This window comes from Phocoena phocoena, chromosome 5 (assembly GCF_963924675.1).
Source record: "Phocoena phocoena chromosome 5, mPhoPho1.1, whole genome shotgun sequence".
Classification (NCBI taxonomy): Eukaryota; Metazoa; Chordata; class Mammalia; order Artiodactyla; family Phocoenidae; genus Phocoena; species Phocoena phocoena.
In genome coordinates, this window is record NC_089223.1 from 105,448,355 (window position 1) to 105,470,846 (window position 22,492).

Genomic DNA, 22,492 nt, shown 5'->3' on the forward strand with positions numbered 1-22,492 from the left:
TGAAAACAGGATACTGAGCAGCTATTTACACTCCTGTGCCCATTACAGCATTATTCACAATAGTCAAGACACGGAAACAACCTAAGTGCCTGTCAACAAGTGAATGGACAAAGATGTTGTATACATACAAGGGAATATTATTCAACCATGAGAAGGAAATCTCGCCCTTTGTGACAGGATGGATGAACCTGGAAGGTATTACGTTCACTGAAATAAGCCAGAAGGAGAAAGACAAATACTGCATGGCATCACTTATATGAGGGATCTTAAAAATTTTTTAAAGCCGAATTCATATAAAGAGAGTAGAAAAGTGGTTGCCAGGGCCTAGGGGGTGGGGGAAATAGGAGAGAATTTAAAAAAACAAAATACAAAAAAACCCTCAAATCAGGTAGTCTCTGACACACAAACTATGTAACTAAGAATTAAATGTTAAGTTGGCTGTGTGTACTCAGAATACATTTCTCCCACTGACACAACTATTTCCAGTTTAACATCTGAAGTCTCTAGGAACCTATAAAGACTTGAGCCCCTGAATGTCTATTCACCCAACATCTAGAGCAATGGTTCTCAAACTTCAGGTGTATAGGATGCCCTGGAACACTTGTTAAACATGTAGACTAGCCAGTCCCCAGCAAGCAGAGATTCTCATTTAGTAGATATGGAATGCACCAGGAATCAGAAATTTTAACAAGGGCCCTAAGCAGTTCCAATGCAGATGGCTTAGGACCATTTTGACAAACGCCAGTTTAGGAGAATACAAGATGGGGGGCAGGCAAAGGTGACAGGAATTAAACAGCCCCACAGCTATGTTTGGAAGTGGATTCAAAGGCTGGGGTCATAAGTTTCAGCCAGATGAGAGACTAGATAGCAGTAAGGTTGGAAAGGGAAAAGAAGGCTAAGGAAGTGGCAGGAAAAGCTGCCTGGAAACAGGAAGATAAAAAGGTATCAACAGCAAGAAATGTTCTGATCCTAAGCCAAGAAATATTAAAAGTTTGACAGTCACATACTTGAAAGATTGATTTAGAATGTATTTATTTTAGCATATAGTTGGTATAACTTTTTTTTTTTCTTCTCTACCCACAAAAGAGTTGTTCCTGGATCCTAGAATAGTCAGATTCATAAACAGAAAGTAGAATAGTGGTTAGGGGCTGCATGGAAGCGGGAATGGAGAGCTTTTGCGTAATGGGTACAGAGTTTCAGTCTGGGAAGATGAAAAAGTTCTGGAGATGGATGGTGGTGATGGTTGCACAACATGCTAAAGTACTTAATGTCACTTAAAGTATAGTTAAAAAGTGTACAATAAATAAAATGCTAAGTGTTATGTTATGTATATTTTACCACAAGGGAAAAAAAGTAAAATGGTAATATTGTCCCTAGCTGCCTTAAAGAGTTACTAGAAGCAGAAAAACATCAGAATGCACACAAAAGTTTTGCAAGGGAGAATAATTCAGAATCATTTTACAAATGCAAACTATCATCAAGGTCTTTAAAAGACAATGTAAGTGAGACACACAAATAAAAACCTTTAGATATACCTCATATTCATCATTTCGTGCTCTCTTTGTAGGAATGCCATTTTCCTATAAAAGAAAAGATGGTTATCAGAGAAATTCAATTCAAAAATACAATGAGGTACCACATCACACTGGTCAGAATGGCCATCATCATAAAGCCTACAAATAATAAATGCTAGAGAGAGTGTGGAAAAATGGGAACCCTCCTACACTGTTGGTGGGAATGTAAATTGATACAGCCAATATGGAGGACAGTATGGAGGTGCCTTAAAAAACTAAAAATAGAGCTACCATATGATCCAGCAATCCTATTCCTGGGCATATATACGGAAAAGACAAAAACTCTAATTCGAGAAGATACATGCACCCCAATGTTCATAGCGGCACTATTTACAATAGCCAAGACATGGAAGCAACCTAAATGTTCATCAACAGATGAATGGATAAAGAAGATGTGGTATATACATATAATGGAATGTTACTGAGCCATAAAAAAGAATGAAATAATACCATTTGCAGCAACATGGATGGAACTAGAGATCATGATACTAAGTGAAGACAGACAGAGAGAGACAAATACCATATGGTATCACTTACATGTGGCATCTAAAAAAATGATACAAAAGAACTTACTTACAAAACAGAAGTAGAGTCACAGTGATAGAAAACAAACTTATGGTTACCAAAAGGGAAAGAGCAGGAGGGATAAATTGGGAATTTGGGATTAACAGATACACACTACTATACATAAAATAGATAAACAACAAGGACCTACTCTATAGCACAGGGAACTATATTCAATATCTTGTAATAACCTATAATGGAACAGAATCTGAAAAAGAATATATATATATTGTGTGTTTGCGTGTGTGTATACATATAAAACTGAATCACTTTGCTGTACACCTGAATCACTGTAAATCAACTATACTTCAATTTAAAAAAGAAAGTATTTATGACTGTGATATTTCATGAAAGAATACAGCTGCATCGACTGCAGAGCAATGAAAATATGCCTATTGAATAAACACTCCACTACAGAGGCTTCCAGGAACCTGATTCAACAGAGAATCCACCAAATGCCCGCTTCATTTTTCTCTCAGCATTTGCATCCCCAGTGCATGAGCATGAAAGTGTTTCACAAAACAAATTATCAGAAAAGCTACATCTCTTTCAAGTATATTTTCCTAGTTTTTATAAAACAAGCAAAGGCTCTGTTCAGTCTTTAAGGAAAGACTGGCAGTTTCCAGTGACTATGCTTAAAACAGTCATTTCATTATTGAAATGAAACTTCAGGGAGTGTGACTAACAAGCCACGAAAGTACTCGGCTGCGCCTCCTGCCTGTCATTTCCACCAGGTGTGATTACTGTGCCTCCGTCAAGCACTTTTAAATTAAGAGTGTATGGTGGGTTGAGAAGAAAAGTTATGCCATTCTCAAATGCTCACACATTATATGTAACTTTTACACACCAAAACAACTAGTGGAGGAAACAAAAACTAACAAAAAAACAATTATTCCAAGCCGGCCCGGAAACATTATTCCTGTTCCTAAAATACCACCACCCAAAGTATAAGGTGCAACCATTCTACCCATTAGGACTGGGAACCAGGGAAACCTATTTACATAACCACTGTGTGTACCAGTCTCCAAAAGGCCCAGAATTCACCAGTATAGCCTGTTATACTTCGTCCTGCCCTATCCTCAATTTTTCATAAGCCCAAATCTCATGTTCCCCAAAACCCATCCTCCTTAGGCAGAATATTATGCCCACTGGGATGTTTAAAGCCTACTCTTTGTTCCACCTCCACCCCTACCTACTACATGATTCCTCCAAATATTATTATCATCATTGTTATTGTGATCAGGTATAAAGATTTTGTCACAGTACACCTGAAGCAGCACCCACCAGTCACTCCTACCCTCCTTACCCTATTCTAGTTTTCGAGCACGTAACATTATCGGATTGACTTGTTTATTTTCAGGTTGTTAGTGTCCTCCGGCTGAGTGGGAACTATATTCACTTTATTTACCACTGCAACTCTAGTGCTTGGAATACTGTCAGCCTCCTAATAAGCATGCAATAACTGTTTACTGAATGAGTAAGTCTATGAATAAATAAATAGATGAATGCACGCACTTTTGGCCAAAATCAAAGAGAATTTTTGGGAGACGTGAGATATCTAGGTTGGATAGCTCACTGGCCACAACAAAACACAAAACACATGGACACACACACATACACATACACACATTCACACACACACACAGTACTGTGGAGTTCTTTCTGCCCTCTCATTGGTTTCTTTCTCTCTCCAGATTACATGACTCCTTGTCCTGTAGCTGAATACTCCTCGGAAGTAATGAGCTAGAAGAATTACACAAGAGCAGTTAAGATACAGGCTTTGTAGAAAAGGGTACCCCTGTTGCCGAGCATCCTTTTCCTCGCTCTTTCTGGGAAAATTATTTATAGAAAATTCTACAAACATTATAGGAAATGACTATGGTTTTAAATGTGTTTGTAAATAATAGTTTAGAATAAAATACCTTTCCCTTTGCTTTTTTTTTTTTTTACTATATCAAGTCACCATCACCTATTGTCTTCTTGACCTCAAACCTGCTATCATTTAAAATAAAGCCTGAAGAAATGTTTAAAAAAAAAAAAAAAAGATACAGTCTGTGGAGTTAGAGCACCTAAGTTCAAATCTCACCTCCACAGCAAACTAGATTTGTGACCATGAGCAAGGTACTTAACCTCATTAACAAAATAAGGATGATAATAGTAGCCCGGCACATTTTGAAATAATGCAAGTCAAGCTCTGGGCACAGTGCTTGCCTAAGCACTACAAACACTCAATAAATCTTTGCTATTATTCTCCCCGCTGCCACTGTTATGGACAGTCCAGCCCTGAGAAGGGCTGCAAGGCAGCATAAGTCCTACTCCAGAGTTCCAGAACCTTTGGATGATGCCTGACATTCAGCCCCTGATCAAACCAGCCTTGCATCTGAAGCAGCTTCCCACTTCTTCACTGGCCTCTGCCCTCACACTGATCTCCCCACAGTTCTAGAAAACCCCACCCCGCTAACTAGCCCCATAGAATCTCAACCAGGAACATAGTCCTGGTTACTTACTTAACAGATGAAGTCAGCCAATTATTGTAACTACTCAGATTTCAAGAAAAGAACTTCCAGCGTCATGGTGACTACTAACATCCACTGCCAATTATGCCATCTCGCCAGCTACTCAGGAGAGTCCTCGGAAGGCTCCAATATTCCGAGCCCCTCTTAGTTCCACCTTCAGCAGCAGATCTCCCTCTGACCTGACTTACATCCTTTCCACCCTCACATCTGTCAAGTAATTTTAGGTTCTAAAAGAATAACTATTCAAAGACTACGATCTTCCCAACTTTATCTTTCTAGCATCTGTCTCGTAGAGTAGGTAAAGAGCATGAACTCTGTGGTCAGAAATGCTAGTTCAAAACCTGGTTCTGGCACTTACCAGCTGCGTGACCTTAGACAAGTCAATAACATGCCTTCGGCTCCGGTGTCCTTAGAGATGATAATAGCAACTCGTAAGGATTAAATAAAATGGCATATGTTCACATGGTGGCTAGCGAACAAAATAATTCACAAATGTTATTACTTCTACTACTATTGTTACTACTACTTAAAATAAGCCTCTCGCTAATCTCTTAAATTCTATGCCTTAAATCTTTATTTCTGACCAAATTCTAAGCTTTATCGACTACTAACATCTCTTTCTCCCCAAGTCCTCCTGGAAGAATCCTATTCTTATCCAAATTCTAATTCACGAAGGAGGCTTATAATCCTGTTATGATAACTCTGTTGCCCTTCTCAGCTTCCGACCACATTCTTTCCTTTCAAGATGCTTCCAAAAAGTATTTTATGGTGATACGAGAAGTACATATTTTCATGCCCCAAACAAGTTAAAACAATACCTCTTCAGAGTCCGCCTTCAGAGGAATATCATGAAAGGGGGAAATGTAGTGACCAGCTACATTCTCTGCAAAGGAAAATAAACAAAAACACAGAATTAAAGCAATGGACTATCTTGTTCTTTAGAGCAATTATACTCTTACCCACTTTTAAATTTTAAACAAGTTTTTAATGTTTTTTTTCAAAATTAACTTTAACTCCAAATTTAAAGTTTAATTCAACTTTTAAAACTTGTTCCAATCTGATGACCAAAGAGAAAAACAGGAGTCCCCCCTTATCTTCAGGGGATACATTCCAAGACCCCAATGGATGCCTGAAGCTGTGGATAGTAACCCTACATATGTTTTTTTTTTTCCTATACACACATACCTATGATAAAGTTTAATTTATAAATTAGGCACAGTAAGAGAATATCCGAATTGCCAGCATCACTACTCTTGCGCTTTGGAGCCATTATTAAGGAAAATAAGGATTACCTGAACACAAGCTCTGTGATGCCTGGTCAGTGGGTCTGACAACTGAGATATCTACTAAGGCTGGACAAAGGTATGACTCATGCCCAGGACAGGGACGAGGCAGGACAAAACAGGACAGCACCAGATTTCATCACACTACTCAGAATAGTGTGGCACACAATTTAAAACTTATGAAATATTTACTTCTGGAATTTTCCATTTAATATTTTCAGACCACATATGACCAAGGGTAACTGAAACTGTGAAAAGCAAAACCACAGACAAGTGGGACTGCTGTACACAACAAATCAACCATATTTGGGTTGCTGAAACCATTTACTTATTCCTGTGGCTTAAACATCCAAAGAAAAATATGTCTAAATTAGACTAAAACCCCAAATATGAAAAATCTTACTTTCGAAAAGAGACTGATGAAAATAAGTGAAATGGACTAAAACTGATGTCAATTTTCCCGAGAAACCTAGCAATAGAATTCCTAATTTCCACCTACAATTCACATGAACAAAGGATTAAAGGTCCTACCAAGTTAAAAGAAACGAATCATTTGTTCCACTCAAAGTGATAAGGATGCTAATATTAAGGTAAGCTTAAAACAAAAATTTCAATAACAGAAAATATTTTATCCTCATTGCATACTGAAATGTATATATAAAATACCTTTAAAAGTATATATTATTTAAATAAAATACAATAAGCCAATGCATACTTTTGTTGGAATGCATGTTTCCAAAAGCTGGGCTTAATACAGCCATAAAAAATTTTCACTTTGCAATTTCTTAAGTCAGGGTATGTTCTACTTCTGGCCTGCTACTTCTTTGGTATAATTTTCAAATTCAGACTTTAAAAATATCTTAATAAATAAAATGAGGACTGGCTGACACTCCAGTAGCAATGAGTATACCTAGCACCCAAATCTTGGCTTCTAAATACCATTCTCCAATGAAAAGAACTAGGGCTTCTTGAAGAATGGGCTGATTCTAAGGCTGGGGCAAAGAATATACAAGATGAGCCTGGAATATCCTGCACTACCAGAAACCAACCAAGTGCTCAAAACGAAAGGCTGGAGGTATGTCAAAGGGAAATGGAGCCAACCTGAAAGAGTTCCCAAAGGCCAAAGCTGGAACAAGTTGAGTGACAAAATAAATAATGGGTATGGGCAAACCTTGGAGATACTGTGGGCTTGGTTTCACAATGCATATAAAAGTTATGTTTACATTACACTGTAGTCTTCTAAGTGTGCAACAATATTATATCTTAAGAAACAATATATATACCTTAATTAAAAAATACTTTATTGCTAAAAAATCACCAACCATCATCTGAGCCTTCAGTGAGTCATACTGGTAAAACCAAAGATCATTGATCACATATCACCATAACAAATATTGCAAGAACTATGAAAATGTGACACAGAGACACCGAATGAGCAAATGCCACTGGGAACTGGCACCAACAGACTTGTACAACACAGTGTTGCCACAAAACTATTTGTAAATAACACAATATCTTCGAAGTACAACAAAGTGCAATAAAATAAGGTATGCCTGTATTGAATCATAACCCAAAGTATACAATAAATATACGTGAGTCCACAGTAATACAAATAAATGATTGTATAAATAAATAAATGAGGGGTAAGAGACACATCCTACTTTCAGAAAAATTCTAAACAATATACATAGATGTTCTCCCCTCCAAGAAGTAAAGCTTACCCTGTCCCCCCAATTGTGGACTGGACTTAGTGGCTCACTCCAAAGAATAGAGTATGGAAGGGGAAAAACATTTCAGTGGAGAACGCTTGACAAGCAGTACCCTTAACCAAGTGATCAAGGTTAATATCACCAGTCATGTTCATAGCATGTACCTCCTAATATGCCATGATGAGAAGGGTACTTCACTTCTGTCACACTCTTCCCCCAAACCCAGAACTCCAGTCTCATCGTGAGAAAGACATCAGACACGCCCAAACTGAGGGACATTCTACAAAATACCTAACCAATACTGTTCATAAATTTCAAGGTCATTAGAAAACAAAAAACAAGGAACGACTGAGAAGTTGTCAGATTAGAGGAAACTAAGGAAATATAATGACTAAATGCAATGCGGTACCCTGAACTGGATCATGGGACAGAAAAATGACATTAGTGGAAAAACCAGTGACACCCAAATAAAACGTGGAGTTGAGTTAATAGTATGTACCAATGTTGGTTTCTTAGCTTTGACAAATGTACAGTGGTAATGAAAGATGTTAACGTTAGGGAAAACGTGGTAAGAGATATACTGGAATTCTGTACTACTGTTGCAACCTTGCCAGATCTAAAACTATTCCAAAATAAAGTTTATTTAAATAAACAAACGAAAAACAAGCCATGGCTTCAGTCCAATAAAATTAGAAGTATGTAACTTAATAATGGCCTCCACTCCACCAAAATTTTATTTCCTCTTCTCATGCTGTGTGAGTTTTCCTTAGCACTTATCAATAGACTAAAGTTCTTGAAGATTTTTGTTGTTGTTGTTTGTTGCTGTTTGCTCTGTTATGCTCTCTACTGGATCCCCAGCATCCAGAAAAGTTTCCAGCACTTAATAGGCATTCAGTAAATATTTGCTGAGCAAATACCTCTATTACTATTTCATTTTTCTGTACAAGCTGTTAATGTAATTTTTCTCTTCCCACCCTAGCAACAAGGTAACTCACGAAGGACCCCAGTGCACAAAGTAGGATAAAGATGAGAAAAAACACACAAGTGGCAAAGGGTATAAAACTCACTATGATCTGTAAAGCTCTTTTCCATCAGTTAAAAAGGATGCATCTCGAAAAAAAAAAGTCTTCTCTTTTGCATACCACATCAAATTTCAAATTCTGTGCCTGATTTTAAAGTCTTCTATGAGCAACACAAGAACAGAAAGAACAAAATTATCAGTCTGTTGCTTGATTATTTACTTTTCTATAAATAACAAGGATACTTAAGTGGGTCACATTTACATATTTTTTATTAAAATAAAATGTAGTGGTAGGAAATGAAAATGGTACAGCAACTTTGGAAAAGATTTTGGCAGTTTCTTATAAAGTTAAACATATGACCCAGAAATCCTACTATTAAGTACTTAACCAGGAAAAAATGAAAACTTATGTTTGCACAAAATCTTCTAAGTGTATGTTTATAGTGGCTTTACTCAATAACCACAAAAACTGCAAGTAACCCCAATGTCCAACTGGTAAATGGATAAACAAACTGTTACACCCACACAACGGCACTTTACAGAATAGTATATTAGTCCTAATAAAAAGGAGTGAACTACTGACACACACAAGAAAATGAAAAAATCTAAAATCTAATGTGCTAAGTGAAAGAAGCTAGACTCAAACAATTCCATTTAGATGACATCTGGAAAAGGCAAAACTATAGGGATAAAGACCAGACCAGTGGTTGCCAGAGGATGAGGGTAGAGGGTGGAGTTGACTTGAAAGAGGGGCCACAGGAAATTTTGGGGAGTGATAGACTGTTCTGTATCATGATTGTGATGATATTTAAATGAATCTATATTTCTACTAAAACTCAGAACTGTTCACCAAAAAGAAGAGTGAATTTTATCCTATGTAATTTTTAAAATAAGTATATATGGAGCAAATAAAAAAAAGATGGCAATTAAGAAAAATATAGTATATTAACATATAAATAGAAACACTTATTCCAAATAACAATCAACCATCTGTGATCCTTTTCTCCACTTTAAGTCACAAAGATAAGGTAGAATTTTGAAGAGAAGAAAGATGTAATCCTTTAGCATATTACTTCAGTTGTTACATTTGGAACCTATCATTGTGATGGAAATTAACAATAATCTCAGCTCTAAGAATTCAGGAAGTTGTACAAACCAGGAAAGTTTGTTATTAAAATTAATGAAGTACAGGAAACTTGACAGAATAGCTAGGCTGCCTTTGTAATTAAGGGTAAATGATACCTTTGGCACACTGATTTTGTGTTAAGTTTCCCTAAAGCTCTCGTTAACTGGGGACAAGCCCCAACAAACTTATTAAGATGTTAAGAGGAGCACATGCTACTCAAGTATGAGGAAAAACAGGACTAGACTAGGCTGTGATCACTAAAATCTAAAGATCTGTGAGAAGCGTGCTTAGATATCTCTTTCTTTAAATTGGGATCTAAATATATTGAAACACTAAGGTAATGCCAATATATATGTTAAAATTGTTTTCTAATTGCCATTTTGGAAGGTAAAAAATATATAAATGTAAGTGAATGGTCTGACTCAGATAACCAAACCTACTAGAAGCCATTTGGATCATGAAATAGTTTAAATAAAGACATAATAATAAAGAAAAAAAGAAGAATTTCTGGGAAAATAAAATAGGGCCTTAGATATCTGATAATCGTAATGCCTTGATGAGCAACATACCAATAAATTTGCACAGGAGCAATGAATACAGAGGCCAAGAATCTGCCATGTTATTTGCTGAGCTTGATTAAGTCACTCGATTTCTCTGAAACTTAATTTTCTCAATTTTCTTCAATTAAGCAAGATACAATTTAGTACTATGTAAAAGGCAACGTACTAGATGCCAGAATACAAAAGTGCTAAAATGTGAGCAATGCCCACAGGTAAGACAGGGCGAGTACTACATGTTATCAGGATCAGCATCATCCTGTAAATTTAAAAATAAAGGAGTCCTCTTGGCACAATGAGAGAGCTAACCACTGACCTAGCACACAAAGGAAGGCTGAGAATCCATTAAAAGTTTTCTAGAGTCAGTGATATAAGTATGCTATTAGGCTCCACTTAAAGGGTATTAAGATTCTCTAAAGGTGGATTTAAAGATAGGTACAGGTATTCCCTGCTTTTTGAAAAGTTTGCTCTACGCCACTTCACTTTTACAAAAGACCTACATTAGTACCTGTTTTTGCTAACAGAAAGAAATCCTAAGAGGATTTTCACTTTTACAAAAAAAGGCAAAAATCGAAAACAGCATTCGGTGTGTTTTTCAGCAGCTCTTAGAGAGGCAGCAAGCACCCCTGAGCAGTGAGAGTGGCCAGCCAAGCTCCTTCCCTGGGAACTATATACTCATCATCTCAGCAGCAAGCTGCCATAGCTTTGAACTGTGTCTGTGAGCACCTGTGCTTTCTCTCCATTTATTTTGTGCATTCATTAGCAAGATGTATCCTAAGGTATTGCTTCTTTGCTTTATGCCATTTCGGCTTACGAATGGTTTCATAGGACTGCTCCCTTTCTGGATAGTGGAGAAACCTGTACTACCTATCCTGATCAACTATAAAATGAACAGGGTAATCCATATTATACCTATGAGGCATAGACAGAGAGACACGGTACATGCAGCAAGCACTGTGGTAATCACCTTGTAAAGATACAACTGAAGCACAGATTAGAAAGAGCCCTTTCTTAGAGCCTCAGAGAAAACTAGCAATAAATCTTAAGTTTGAACTTCATTATCTATAGCTCAGACTGGTTGCTTCTTTACATTTGAAACCAAGTCGTTGCCAATTTATTTTTATAAATATCTATTTTGTTGTTGTTTAAACAAAGCAATGCATGTGCATGGTTAAAAAAAGTCCCCACCTCCCTCCAATCCAGCTCCACTCTAGAGCAACCCACCTAGGCCTCCTTAACTTACTTTAGATCTAGATGTTATCTTCATCTCCCTAAATAATATATTTATATGGTTAGTTTTTAATTTACAATTTTAGAATATTGTCTACTGATTTCAGCTCTGAGAGGTAAGTTTAGTTTATTTGACCCCAACCTTTCCCTTTAAATTCTCTATTGGCCAATCTTAATACTTCACAGCTTTATTCCTTGCTCCACCAAACATATACAGTATTTCTTGACTCAGCTAACTGGTTTTTTACCTCTCTTCATCCTTCTCTCTTCTAATTTTATCTTCTGCACTTTTATTTTTTCAAGGCTCATAAAATGTTCTATAATCACACTGAGTTTTCTATGCTTTTCCTGTTAGTATATTTCCTAAGATTAAGAAAAATCTGAATTACTTGTTAAACAGATCGCTGGACCCCCATATCTAATCAGAATCTTAAGGAGAGAAATCTGGATATCTGTATTATTAGCAAGCACCTCCAAATAATTCACATAGTCAGGCAAGTTTAAGAAACACTGTCTGTGTGTTGATTTTTGGCCAGGTAGAATGTCATAAATAAATTTCCTTTCTTGTTCAGCTTCTATGACTTGTGCTTCTAATTTTCTTCCTTCCATTGTCAGTCATAATCATATTTATCAATTATTCAAATGTCTCACAGCTTCCATAAAAACTATGGAATTCTCTGTCTACCCAAGCGGCTCCCTTTGGAAATCTCATTCTTCCTGTTGCAATCTGGATTGGAAGCTTTCTTGGCACCCTTAGACTCTGCTTTGTTGGTTTCCAGCTTAGATCTGTTTTCTGGATCCCATGCATTCACCTTTTTTGGTTTACTTACATGTTTTGCAGAAGCATATCCCTAACTTGTGTTGTGTAAGAAAGGATTCGTGGGAGGTAAATTTCCCAAGTCCTTAAATGTCTGAAACGTCTTGATTCAGTCTTTACCCTAGATTAATGGTTGCCTGGGTAAATTCTAGAAGGAAAATCATTTTCTCAGAACTTCAAAGGCATTACTCCAGTTGCTGAGCTTTCAGCGCTGCTGGGTCAGTCAGATACCAGTTTGATAGTCAGTCCTCTGCAGGTGACCTGTTCTCCCTCCCCACCCCCTACCCCAACCCCAGGGACTTTTAGGTTCTTCTTTATAAAAGCTTCAGTTTTCAGAGATTTCACAAGAAAGTCTCTGGGACTCAGAATACTTGGGTACTTAAATTCTTAGATCTCTTCCACTATTCCTTGGAAAATTCTTCTTCGTTTTGTCTGTTCTTTTTCTTCTGGAACTCATATTAGCCAAATGTTAGGATTCCTAGATTAAATCTCTATATCTCTTCTTTCTTCCTCATTTTTTTGCTGTCTCAGACATTTTGTTTACTTTCTGGTAGATTTATTTACCTTATGTTCTAACTTCTCTGTATCAGCCTTCTAGGACTGCTATACCAAATTAGCACACACTTGGTGGCTTAAAACAACAGAACACCATTCAACCCACTACACCGTCCACTGACTTCTTTGTCTTAACAATCACAATTTTAATTTCCAAGAGTTCTTGTTCTTTGATTGCCTTTTCTTCACAGCCTCCTCTTCCTTCTTAATGGGTGCCATCGCTTCTGAAATCTCAGAGGACACCCATGCGACTTTGAAAAATTCAAGTTCTCTTTCTACTTTCTTTTTTTCCCATTTAGCTTATGAGGTTTTCTTAAAATCATTCATTCAGTAAATATTTACTGAACACATACAGTATCCCAAGCACTGTTTTAGGTACTAGGTATACAAATTCCTTGCTTTTACGGAACTTATACTCTGGTGGGGGAGGCAATGCATAGGAGCAATGAAGATGTTTTCAACTCTAGCAGGTACAGGGCAAGAAAAGAGGGAAAAAGAGAAATATGGAAATGCCAGGGAAGATCTCTCTGATAGGTAACACTTCAGCACAGAGCTGAAAGAAGTGAGGACGTGAGTCAAGCAGACATCTAGACAGGAACACTGCATGCAGAGCAAGCTCAGAGGCAAGAATATGCACGGCGTGTCTGGGAAACGGCCAGGAGGCCAGGATGGCTGGAGCACAGTGATCAAAAGGAAGAGTGGTTAGCAATGAATTCAGAGGGGAAGCCCAGTATCAGGCCACACAGGAACTTGTATACGAGGAGCAGAACCCGGCATGATCAGACGTACATCTTAAAGAATCAAGATGACTTCTGGTGGAAAGCAGACTTCAGGGGACAATGGTGGAGACAAGGTGAAGAATCAGGAGGCTACTGCAATTGGTCAAGTGAAAGACAATGGTGACATGGATATAGTGGCAAGGGTGGGAGTGGAGAGAATTGTCTTCTGCATACATTTCAAAAGCTGGACTGAAGGGAGAAACTAATGAACTAGATATGGGCTAAGAGTAGTGGTGGCCACAACAGTGATTCCTAAGTTACTGCTTATAGGTGAGAAGACAGAAAGAAATAGTTGGGTGGGGGTATGGGATCAGGAGCTCTGTTTTGTATACGTTAACCTTGAGATGCTTCTTAGACGTTTCAGTGGAAATACAGAGTACATTCACTGCATCTGTAAATCTTGAGCTCAAGAAGAGACTAGGGCTAATGTTACACATCTGGGAGGCACAGATGGTATCTCAAGCTACAGGACTGGATGGGATCATCTACAGCAAAAGCAACAACAGAAACTCCAGACCATGGGCCAAAGCCAGCACATGGCCTGTTGTTATTTTTATAAATAACCTTTTGTTGGAACAAAAGCCATACCCATACTTTTACTCTCTGGTTGCTTTTGCCCTGCAACGCAGAGATAAGTAGTTTTAAGAAACCACAGGTTTTGCAAAGCCTAAACTATTTACTATCTGGCCCTTTCCAGAAAGGGCTTGCCAACCCCTGCTCTAGAGAGAGAACAGATAGATAAGTGGGCTAAGAACTGAGTCCTGAGCCGTTTCAAAGGTTAGAGTTCAGATCAGAGGATCCACCAAGGGAGGCTGCTGAAGGAGAAGCCATCAAAAGAAGATAAAAGCACCGTCTCAGAAGGAAAAAGAAAACATTTCAAGGAAGAAAGAGGGCTTCATTGTGAAAATACTGTTGAGAATTCACATGAGATGAGAATTTTAAATTGATCATTAAATTTGCCACATGGAGGTCACCTTTTTTTTTTTCTTTTCCTGTCCTACAGAGCTTTATTTGAGGGATCCACACAAAGGATATCCGCCTCACTTCCATAGCTTCTTGATGGACAGGCTTTGCTCACTCTCCTTCTGCATGACCTTGGCTACTGCCACCTCAAAGTCCTCCTGGGTGACATGGACTCACCGCTCCCATAGTGAGTACAAGCTGGCTTCAGTGCACACACCCTTCACTTCAGCCCCTGACGCTCCTGGCATGAGCTCAGCAATTTTTCTCAGGTTGATCCCCTGGGTCAAGTTCATTTTCCAAGAATGGATCTTCAAAATATCCAGCCAGGCCTCCTCGCTGGGGGTGGGAATTCACGCCGAGCCCAGGATATCAATCCTATTAGTCACCATGATGACCCTGATATTCTTGGTGGCCTCGGAGCCGTCCAGCTGGTTGAGCAGCTCCAGCTTCATGCGCTGGACTTCACTGTCCCCTCTGGAGCCTCTCTCCAGCTGTGAGGAGCCGATGGAGTCAATTTCATCCATGAAGGTGATAGACGGAGCGTGTTCTCGGGCCATAACAAACAGCTCCCTCACCATTCTTGCTCCTTCCACAATGAATTTCTGTACCAGTTCACAGCCAGAGACATGAATGAAGGTATAGTCTGTTTGATGAGTCACAGCCCGGGCCAACAGTGTCTTCCCAGTGCCTGCGGGTCCCTACGGCAGCACTCCCTTGGGCTGCGCAATGCCCGGCATTTCAAAGAGTTCAGGATGCTTAACGGGCAGCTTGATCACTTCTTTGATCTCCTTGATCTGCTTGTCCACCAATCATCTCTTAAGTTGAATCTGGCACCTCTTCCAGCATCATCAGTGACACCAGTGGGTCTACCTTGTTGGGTAGGATCTTGTGCAGAGTGTAGCTGTCATTTCTGAGAGCCACCCAGCAACTGGGTGTCACATCACTGATGTCGATGTTCTTGTCCATGTAGACAACAAAATTGCCCTCAGGACGTACCTTAACCAACACTTCTTCTCATCCATGGTCCCAACTACTTCCCCCACATAGGAGCCCTTTTCCTGCAGCAGCTGTAGCTCTTCCCGCAACAGGCGAACTTTTGCATTAATCTCATTCCTCTCTGCCTGCAGCCTCCAGAGATTTTGGCTCTTTATCTTTCACAATCAGCTGGAGTCCTTCAATCTTGGACAGATAATATTGGCGGAGTCCACTGCCTGCCTTCCCCTCTTCCAGCTCCATCTGTTCTGGTCCATCAAGCGCCATCTTCCCTCTTCCGCGGAGACCGCGGGCATCAGAGCCGCCATGGCACCAGGCCGAGGACACCTTTTGGCAAAGCAGTTTGGCAGACAGAGGATGAAACCCTGGCTGAAAGTGATCCCTGACAATTTGGCTAATATTTAATAAGAGGCTAGAAAAGACTGATGTGCACGCAGCGAGCCTTGTTGAACGGCCAGCTTCCCTCGGAGGTGTGTGGGTAAGAAGCTGGCTGTGACACTGGGGCATTCCCTAAATGTCACAGAGCCCAGAGCTCCGCTGAGCAGCGACACCATCAGGTTGGGCTACTGACCTCCGAACACCTTCAATTTCTGTAGAAGGAACCAGCACATCGCCTAAGCCCCAGGCCTGCATGGTAAACATCTGTGTGCTATTCCATGATAAAACTTAAACTGCTCCCCCTTGTGTCAGGCTCCACATGTCTCTTACTCTCTCCAATCTGACATCAACATGTCCACAAACCCTCTAAGGTTCTGCAAAGCAGTTCAGCTTCTTCCGAAACTACAGCCCCCTCAGCACATAGACTTCGGCTGGGACTGTCTCCGTGCTGCTTCATCAATAACCACATCTCCATCTGCTTTTCTTCCTTTATAAATATCTTGAAATCACCGGCTCTGATGGCTCCTTCTTATTTGTTGTTTCAGGGTTATCCTTTTTTATCCACCTACTATCACTTTAATAGGATATTTATGAGGAGGGAGATAAGACAAACAACTGTAGTCACCCTACCATCTTGTTTCAGTATTTCACTTTGTCAAAAATCAGACTACACACCGACTGGGCATAAGCTAATGAATTCTATCAGGCCCGTCAATATACATTAGACATTGCCAAACAGTGTCAAAACTTTCCCTTTGACTGGACTGAAATGAGATTTTATTCTATCATTTTGTAAGTAATCTATATGTTTTTCTCTTATAACAGCAGGTTGTATCAGGATGAAAGTTTATTACTTGTATTAGCAAGTGAGGAAACTGAATGGACTGCAAAACTTATACCTGATTATATATGTTATACACATCAAATAGTTACATGTATGCTAAGTACCAACATACTATTACGTATCATTACTAAAAGCATTTATAGAGATTCTTATTGGAAGCTGTAGCAATGACAAAAACCAAGTAAATATAACTAACATTTCTATATCCACACAATAACCATTATCATCTACTGTGTCAATTCAAGTTTTATGATATGGGCCAAATTTTAAAAAAAAAGTTACAGGAACTCATATTTAAGACTCAAACACACATTTCATGTAATTCAGTAAATTTTATTAAGTCCAAATGTGTGGTACATTCAATGGCAGATTCCTCCTACTATTCAAATGACATACTTAAAAAACAAAACATATAGTAATTTCAACATAAGCATAGTCTTACTAAAATGATAAATTCATTGTTAAAGAACTGCATGATTCGTTCTCACACTAAATAAAAGCAATCTGAATTACCTGCAGCACTATTTCTCTAAGTGAACCAGTCACCTATCCCATAGTAAGAAAAAAAAATCCGAACTATGAAAAGTGTAGCTTCTCCTCATCCTTTAGGAAAAGTTAAAAAATCTAAAATAATGAATTTTCAAGTTATTAACAAAACAAAAACATGTAGACTACCAAAGAATATTGGCATGCAGTGCTATATGTCTTTGGTCCCATATGAACAAGTCTTACTTCGTTATGATTTCACAACTAATTCAAAAGACTGCAAGTTGGTATCCATGAAAACTGTAAGACTTGGAATTAATAAATCAGGACTTACTCAAAAGTATGCAATTCTATCCATATCCCATTGTTCTCATCCTTCACAAAACGTAACAAGAATTTTGGTCTTAAAGTCAAAAGGGAAAAAGAAATAATTCATATTAAACATTAACCATGTGCCATGTGTGAGACAGTGATAGTCTTTACAAACATGGTCTCATTTAACTGCCACAGCAATTCTATAAAATCATCAGTGCTATCCCCGTTTTACAGATGGAGAAACAGAGCTAAGGGATGTCAAGCGATGCCTAAAATAGTCAAGCCAGGGCTACAACCTAAGTGTTTTGACTATTACTGTAGAACCCAATGCTTCTCAAATAGAATTCCATCAAACTCTAGAGTTACTTAGATGTCAACAAATGTTCTGAGAAACTGGGGCTCTTGGATTCAAAAGTTTGGGACAAGTTACTTTACATAAGAATTTCCAACAACTTTAATATGCACATTGTGACTCCCCAAGGTGATAAAATGAGAAGTGTTTTGCTAATTTATTAAACCATGAAGCTCTTCCTTTAAAGAAAGCCTAGTAACATACCACGGGATGTTTGTGCTCAACCTAGCAGTTTGGAAACGATCAAGTCCAATCTCCTCTTTCCATGGTTTAATAAAATGAGGTACAGAGAGGTTCAATTACTCATGCAACGCCACACAAAACGTTCATTACAGGGCCAGAAGGCCTCATGATTCCCACCAGGATGTTTTTTCCCCTCTGTCACCCTGTCTCACTTCAATACTGTTCCCACAAAGTTCAACACCAATTAAAAGGAAAAGAAAAGTACTGCATCTATCATTTATTCTAATTCTTCTGAATGATGGTAAAGAGAACCATTTACAGAAATGAAATGCCAAAAAGTCTACCTCCCAACTGCACTCGTATTTCAGAGGCTTGGGATACATTTGGAAACGTGGGACATGATTTCCCTGTAATAATGCTAAATAATACTTTTCAGCCAAGTAGGGCTATATTCATGTTCTTCTTTGAAGGGAGTGAACTACACCACACTACTGCACATAGATACTGCCGGAGTATAAAACATACAATTTGTGACCACCTTTATAAAGAGCAAATTGTTCACTGTTACCCCTTACCCCTTAATCCTAAAGGGGCTTCCTTTCACTTTGTCCTACCCCTTCCAGCAGGCAGTAAACAGTCTTGGGCCAAGGATGCCATCTGGCGTTTAGTTCAGGAATTGTTCAACCCAACAATACCTTCCAATGACTATCACACCACCTGGCCCCTCCCCCAAACTACATTCTCCTTTCTTCCAATTTTTGCCCATTTACCTCAGTAAAACCTTTTTTCTTCTTTTCTGTCATTTGTTCCAACTGAGTGAAAAAAATATATATGTATTTTATTTGTGGCATTCCAGTTAAAGAAAATCGTGAGTCTGAAATACACTTGCAGCTAAAGAAACAAACCACAGCGAGAGGCCAATATAGCCTCAAAAATACCTAATAGAGGCCCGGCCCCAATAGATAATGTTAAGACTATCTATTATTCATCCAATGTCTCCAAGGACTATCAGCACTAAGAAGGACCTTTAAGATCACTGGTAGGTCAACTGCTTCATTTTACAGCTAAAGAAACTGAACATGTAAGAAATGAAGCCATCACCTGGCCAATCAGCACACAGTGAGTTACAGCAGAGCGAGAACCAAGGCCTAGGACTCCCCATGCCAAAGTCAGTGCTCAGTGGGTTACACCATATGCTCTAAGATCCTCAAGACTATTTTTTCTCAGCCAACATTCAAATAATTTTATTTGTATTTTTTAGTGTTTTTATACTTTCCTTAATTAATTATATTGATATTACCAATCTCTTGAGGTCAGGGCCCATAACTAAAATTTCCTCAGTGCCACGTCTAACAGTGTCCAGCACATTTTATAAATATTTATTGACTTTTTGGTCAATCATTTATTACTGTATTACTTTCACCATTTTATGAGTTAGACAGCTTTCATCTACTTAAAAACCTAACTGCCATTTTGTAACACTGTTTCTATGGAAAGCTGTTCCTCAAACCATTGCTTTGTAACCTTTTGGAACAATCCGTTCAGAAATTTGGGTCTTCTTGTTAATGGTTCCTTTCTACCTGATCAGTCTTGACCAAATTAGGATGGAAAAGAATATGGAGTCAATTCTGAAGAAAATGGGAATTTTAGTATCAACTGCATTATAAGCACAAAACTATTCAAATTCAGCTTTCTCTTCCATAAAATACTCCTCGACCCTAAGCTCAGATAGCATACGTATAAACATTTTATAAATTACAGGTATCAATAATGATCACAAGTATTATTAACAACAGAATTTATATTCTAGACCTGGTGACTAATCATTTGCATACACTATGCCATGTAAGTCTTACCGCCCTATTTTACAGAAGAGAAGAACTAAGGCTCAGCAAGTTAGGAAACTCGTCCAGCGTCCCAGAGCTAAGAGCTAAAGAATCCAGCATTCGAGCTGAGATCTGAAATTCTCTAGAGCTGGTGTTCCTAATAGGTGGGCGATAAGGCAAGGTCGACTTTACAGAAAAAAAGGTACTACTCCCCTCGGGGCTCTGAAATCAGTGAGGCATGAAAGCAACTCAACCAACCTGGCTATTTCACATCATAGCTAACCTACACAGTGAAATATCGGGATGCAAAGAAAAATGAGAATAATGGAGACCTGGGTGTTTTCCCAGCTTAGTCGGCCAGGTCAGTGCCCCAAGTCGCTTCGCCCTCTGGGTTTGCTCAATTTGCGGAGGAGAATGAGCTACTTTGCAACCAGCGAGTCTCTTGATCGTGGATCGCATTCAAGGTGCAAACTCGTGAGTATAAATTCACGTTGCTGGCAGACCCTTCATCAGAGTCCCTGCCCTGAAAAAGAACCACTGGACCTGTCATCTCCGAAGTCCCGCCTCATGGGCGGCCCTCAGCAGGAGTTTTGTTACATCCACTGGGAGGGGAAGGGGGGGAGGGGAAGGGAGGGTAAGCGGGGGAGGGTAAGGGAGGTCGGCTAACCAGTGGACTCTGCTCCTCGCGTTCGGAGTTAACGCGAACCCGGAACAGTGACGCGGTCTGGGCTAACGGCTGCCGGCCCGGCCAGGTGACCGGGCGCACTCCCACGCGCGCTCCGCCCGCGGCTCGTGGAGGGCGGTTGGCCGCGCCCAGGGTGACCCGGGCGCGGCCCAGCCGGCCGCCCTGCGTCTCCGCGCTCCGGGACTTAGTTCGCCGCCCCCATCTCTGGCAGCTCCCATGGCTCGGCGCTGGCCCCCGCGTGCGGGAAAGTGACCAGAACCGCGCGGCGATCGCGGCGGGCCCGAAAGAGGGAGCGATGGAGGCCGCGCTCCCATCCCGAGCCACCGGCGGGGCGCGCGATGGGACCCCCTCGAGCTACTTACTGAAAAAGAGGCGGTAACCGAGAGAGTGGGGCTGGCCGCGCTCCTCTGTGCGGTAAAAAGCCATGGCGCGGCGCGGCCCGGGCCCTGCGCTCGCTCCCCGCGGCAGGCGGGCGGCGGCAGCGGCAGCCGGGGCGCCCAAGCGCCAGGCCCAGCTGGTGCGCAGCAGTGGTAGCCGCACGCGCATGGCGTAGACCCGGGTCCGGTTTCGCGCGGGTGGTGCCGGGGGACTGGCCCAGTCGCACGCCGGCGCCCCCTACCGCCCGGAGTCGTCGCTCCCGGCCCGGGGCTTGGAACCCGCCCCCGCCAGGCTGGCCCTTGAGACTGCTCTTTGAAATTAGAGCGCCCGGTGAGCTGCCAGTAATACACACGGTACACGCAGCGAGATCGGGGTTCAGAGATAATCAAAACAAGGTCCACCGCCCCTGAGGAGCTCACTGCCACTTATTAATGCATACATGCATTCACTCCTTTACTCATCCAGACAGTATTTACTATCATAATATTGTTTTTATTAGAGTGATTTAATATTGAATGGTTACACTGTCCCAAGCACTGCTCTACATCCTGTCCAATGTAAGAGAAAAGCATGCACGCACGTAAAAACATCACTTTGAGACATAATGATCAGGCCTCCTTGTGAGGACTTGACCTTGACGTGACTTATAGAGCCAAAAAACGGTAACTTCCTCAAATGCCTTCTCCTCCATGAAGCCTTTTTCTGTTTAACCCAAGTAGAGGTGATTTATCCTTCCTTTTTCTTACATTTTCATTCCTACAATGGCACTGGGTACTGTGCTTATATGTTTGTGAGCTTATCTTATTCCCCATTTCACCCTGACCGGCCCACTGGATTGTCTACGTGCCAAGCACTTGAGATTTAGCATTTTTGAAGAATGGAACATCCATCATGTCTTGCATAGATAATTGCTCCTTTGTGTTGAGTTAAATTGTTCCTGGAACTCCTTCTCTACCAGATCTTTCTCATGAGCATATGAAATCCTACTTATTGGCTTTTCCGAAACACTTCTGAAAACATCTTCGACAGGCACTATCTCCACTTTTTCATATTCTTCCCTCATCTCAGTCCAAACGGCTTCCTCCACCTTCAGAGGGTTATCAATGACCTCCTTGTCAAATATGAAGGTCAATTCTCGTAACAAATCAGAATGAGAGAATCCAGAAGAGAGCATTAAAGAAGACACTTTTTAATTAGAAATTAAAACTTTTAAGGAAAATCAAATCTTTCAGTTGTTTCATCTGTAAAAGTTCAAGCAAGAAGAATAGTAATTTTATGCTGTACACCTGAAACAATACCTCAATACATGTTTTAATTAAAAATAGATTGAAAAATAAAAAGAGAAGAGTAGCAATTTT

The 22,492-nt window shown here is 40.0% G+C and overlaps 1 protein-coding gene and 1 pseudogene across 2 annotated transcripts in view; both read right to left on the minus strand.

Moving 5' to 3' along the window:
* Nucleotides 1-21,321, minus strand: part of PPA2 (inorganic pyrophosphatase 2) — a 91,826-nt gene extending 70,505 nt beyond the window's left edge. Inside the window, exons 1-3 of one of the 2 annotated variants that reach the window (XM_065877617.1) lie at nt 21,119-21,302; nt 5,473-5,537; nt 1,536-1,580 (exon numbers count right to left, since the gene is read on the minus strand). In XM_065877617.1, the coding sequence (XP_065733689.1) occupies nt 1,536-1,580; nt 5,473-5,537; nt 21,119-21,302 (294 nt within the window). Of the gene's footprint in view, nt 1-1,535; nt 1,581-5,472; nt 5,538-21,118 lie in introns of both variants that reach the window. The other variant, XM_065877618.1, reaches the window with a different exon arrangement.
* On the minus strand, nt 14,772-15,954 carry LOC136123683 (26S proteasome regulatory subunit 8 pseudogene; annotated as a pseudogene).
* Nucleotides 21,322-22,492: the final 1,171 nt, after the last annotated feature.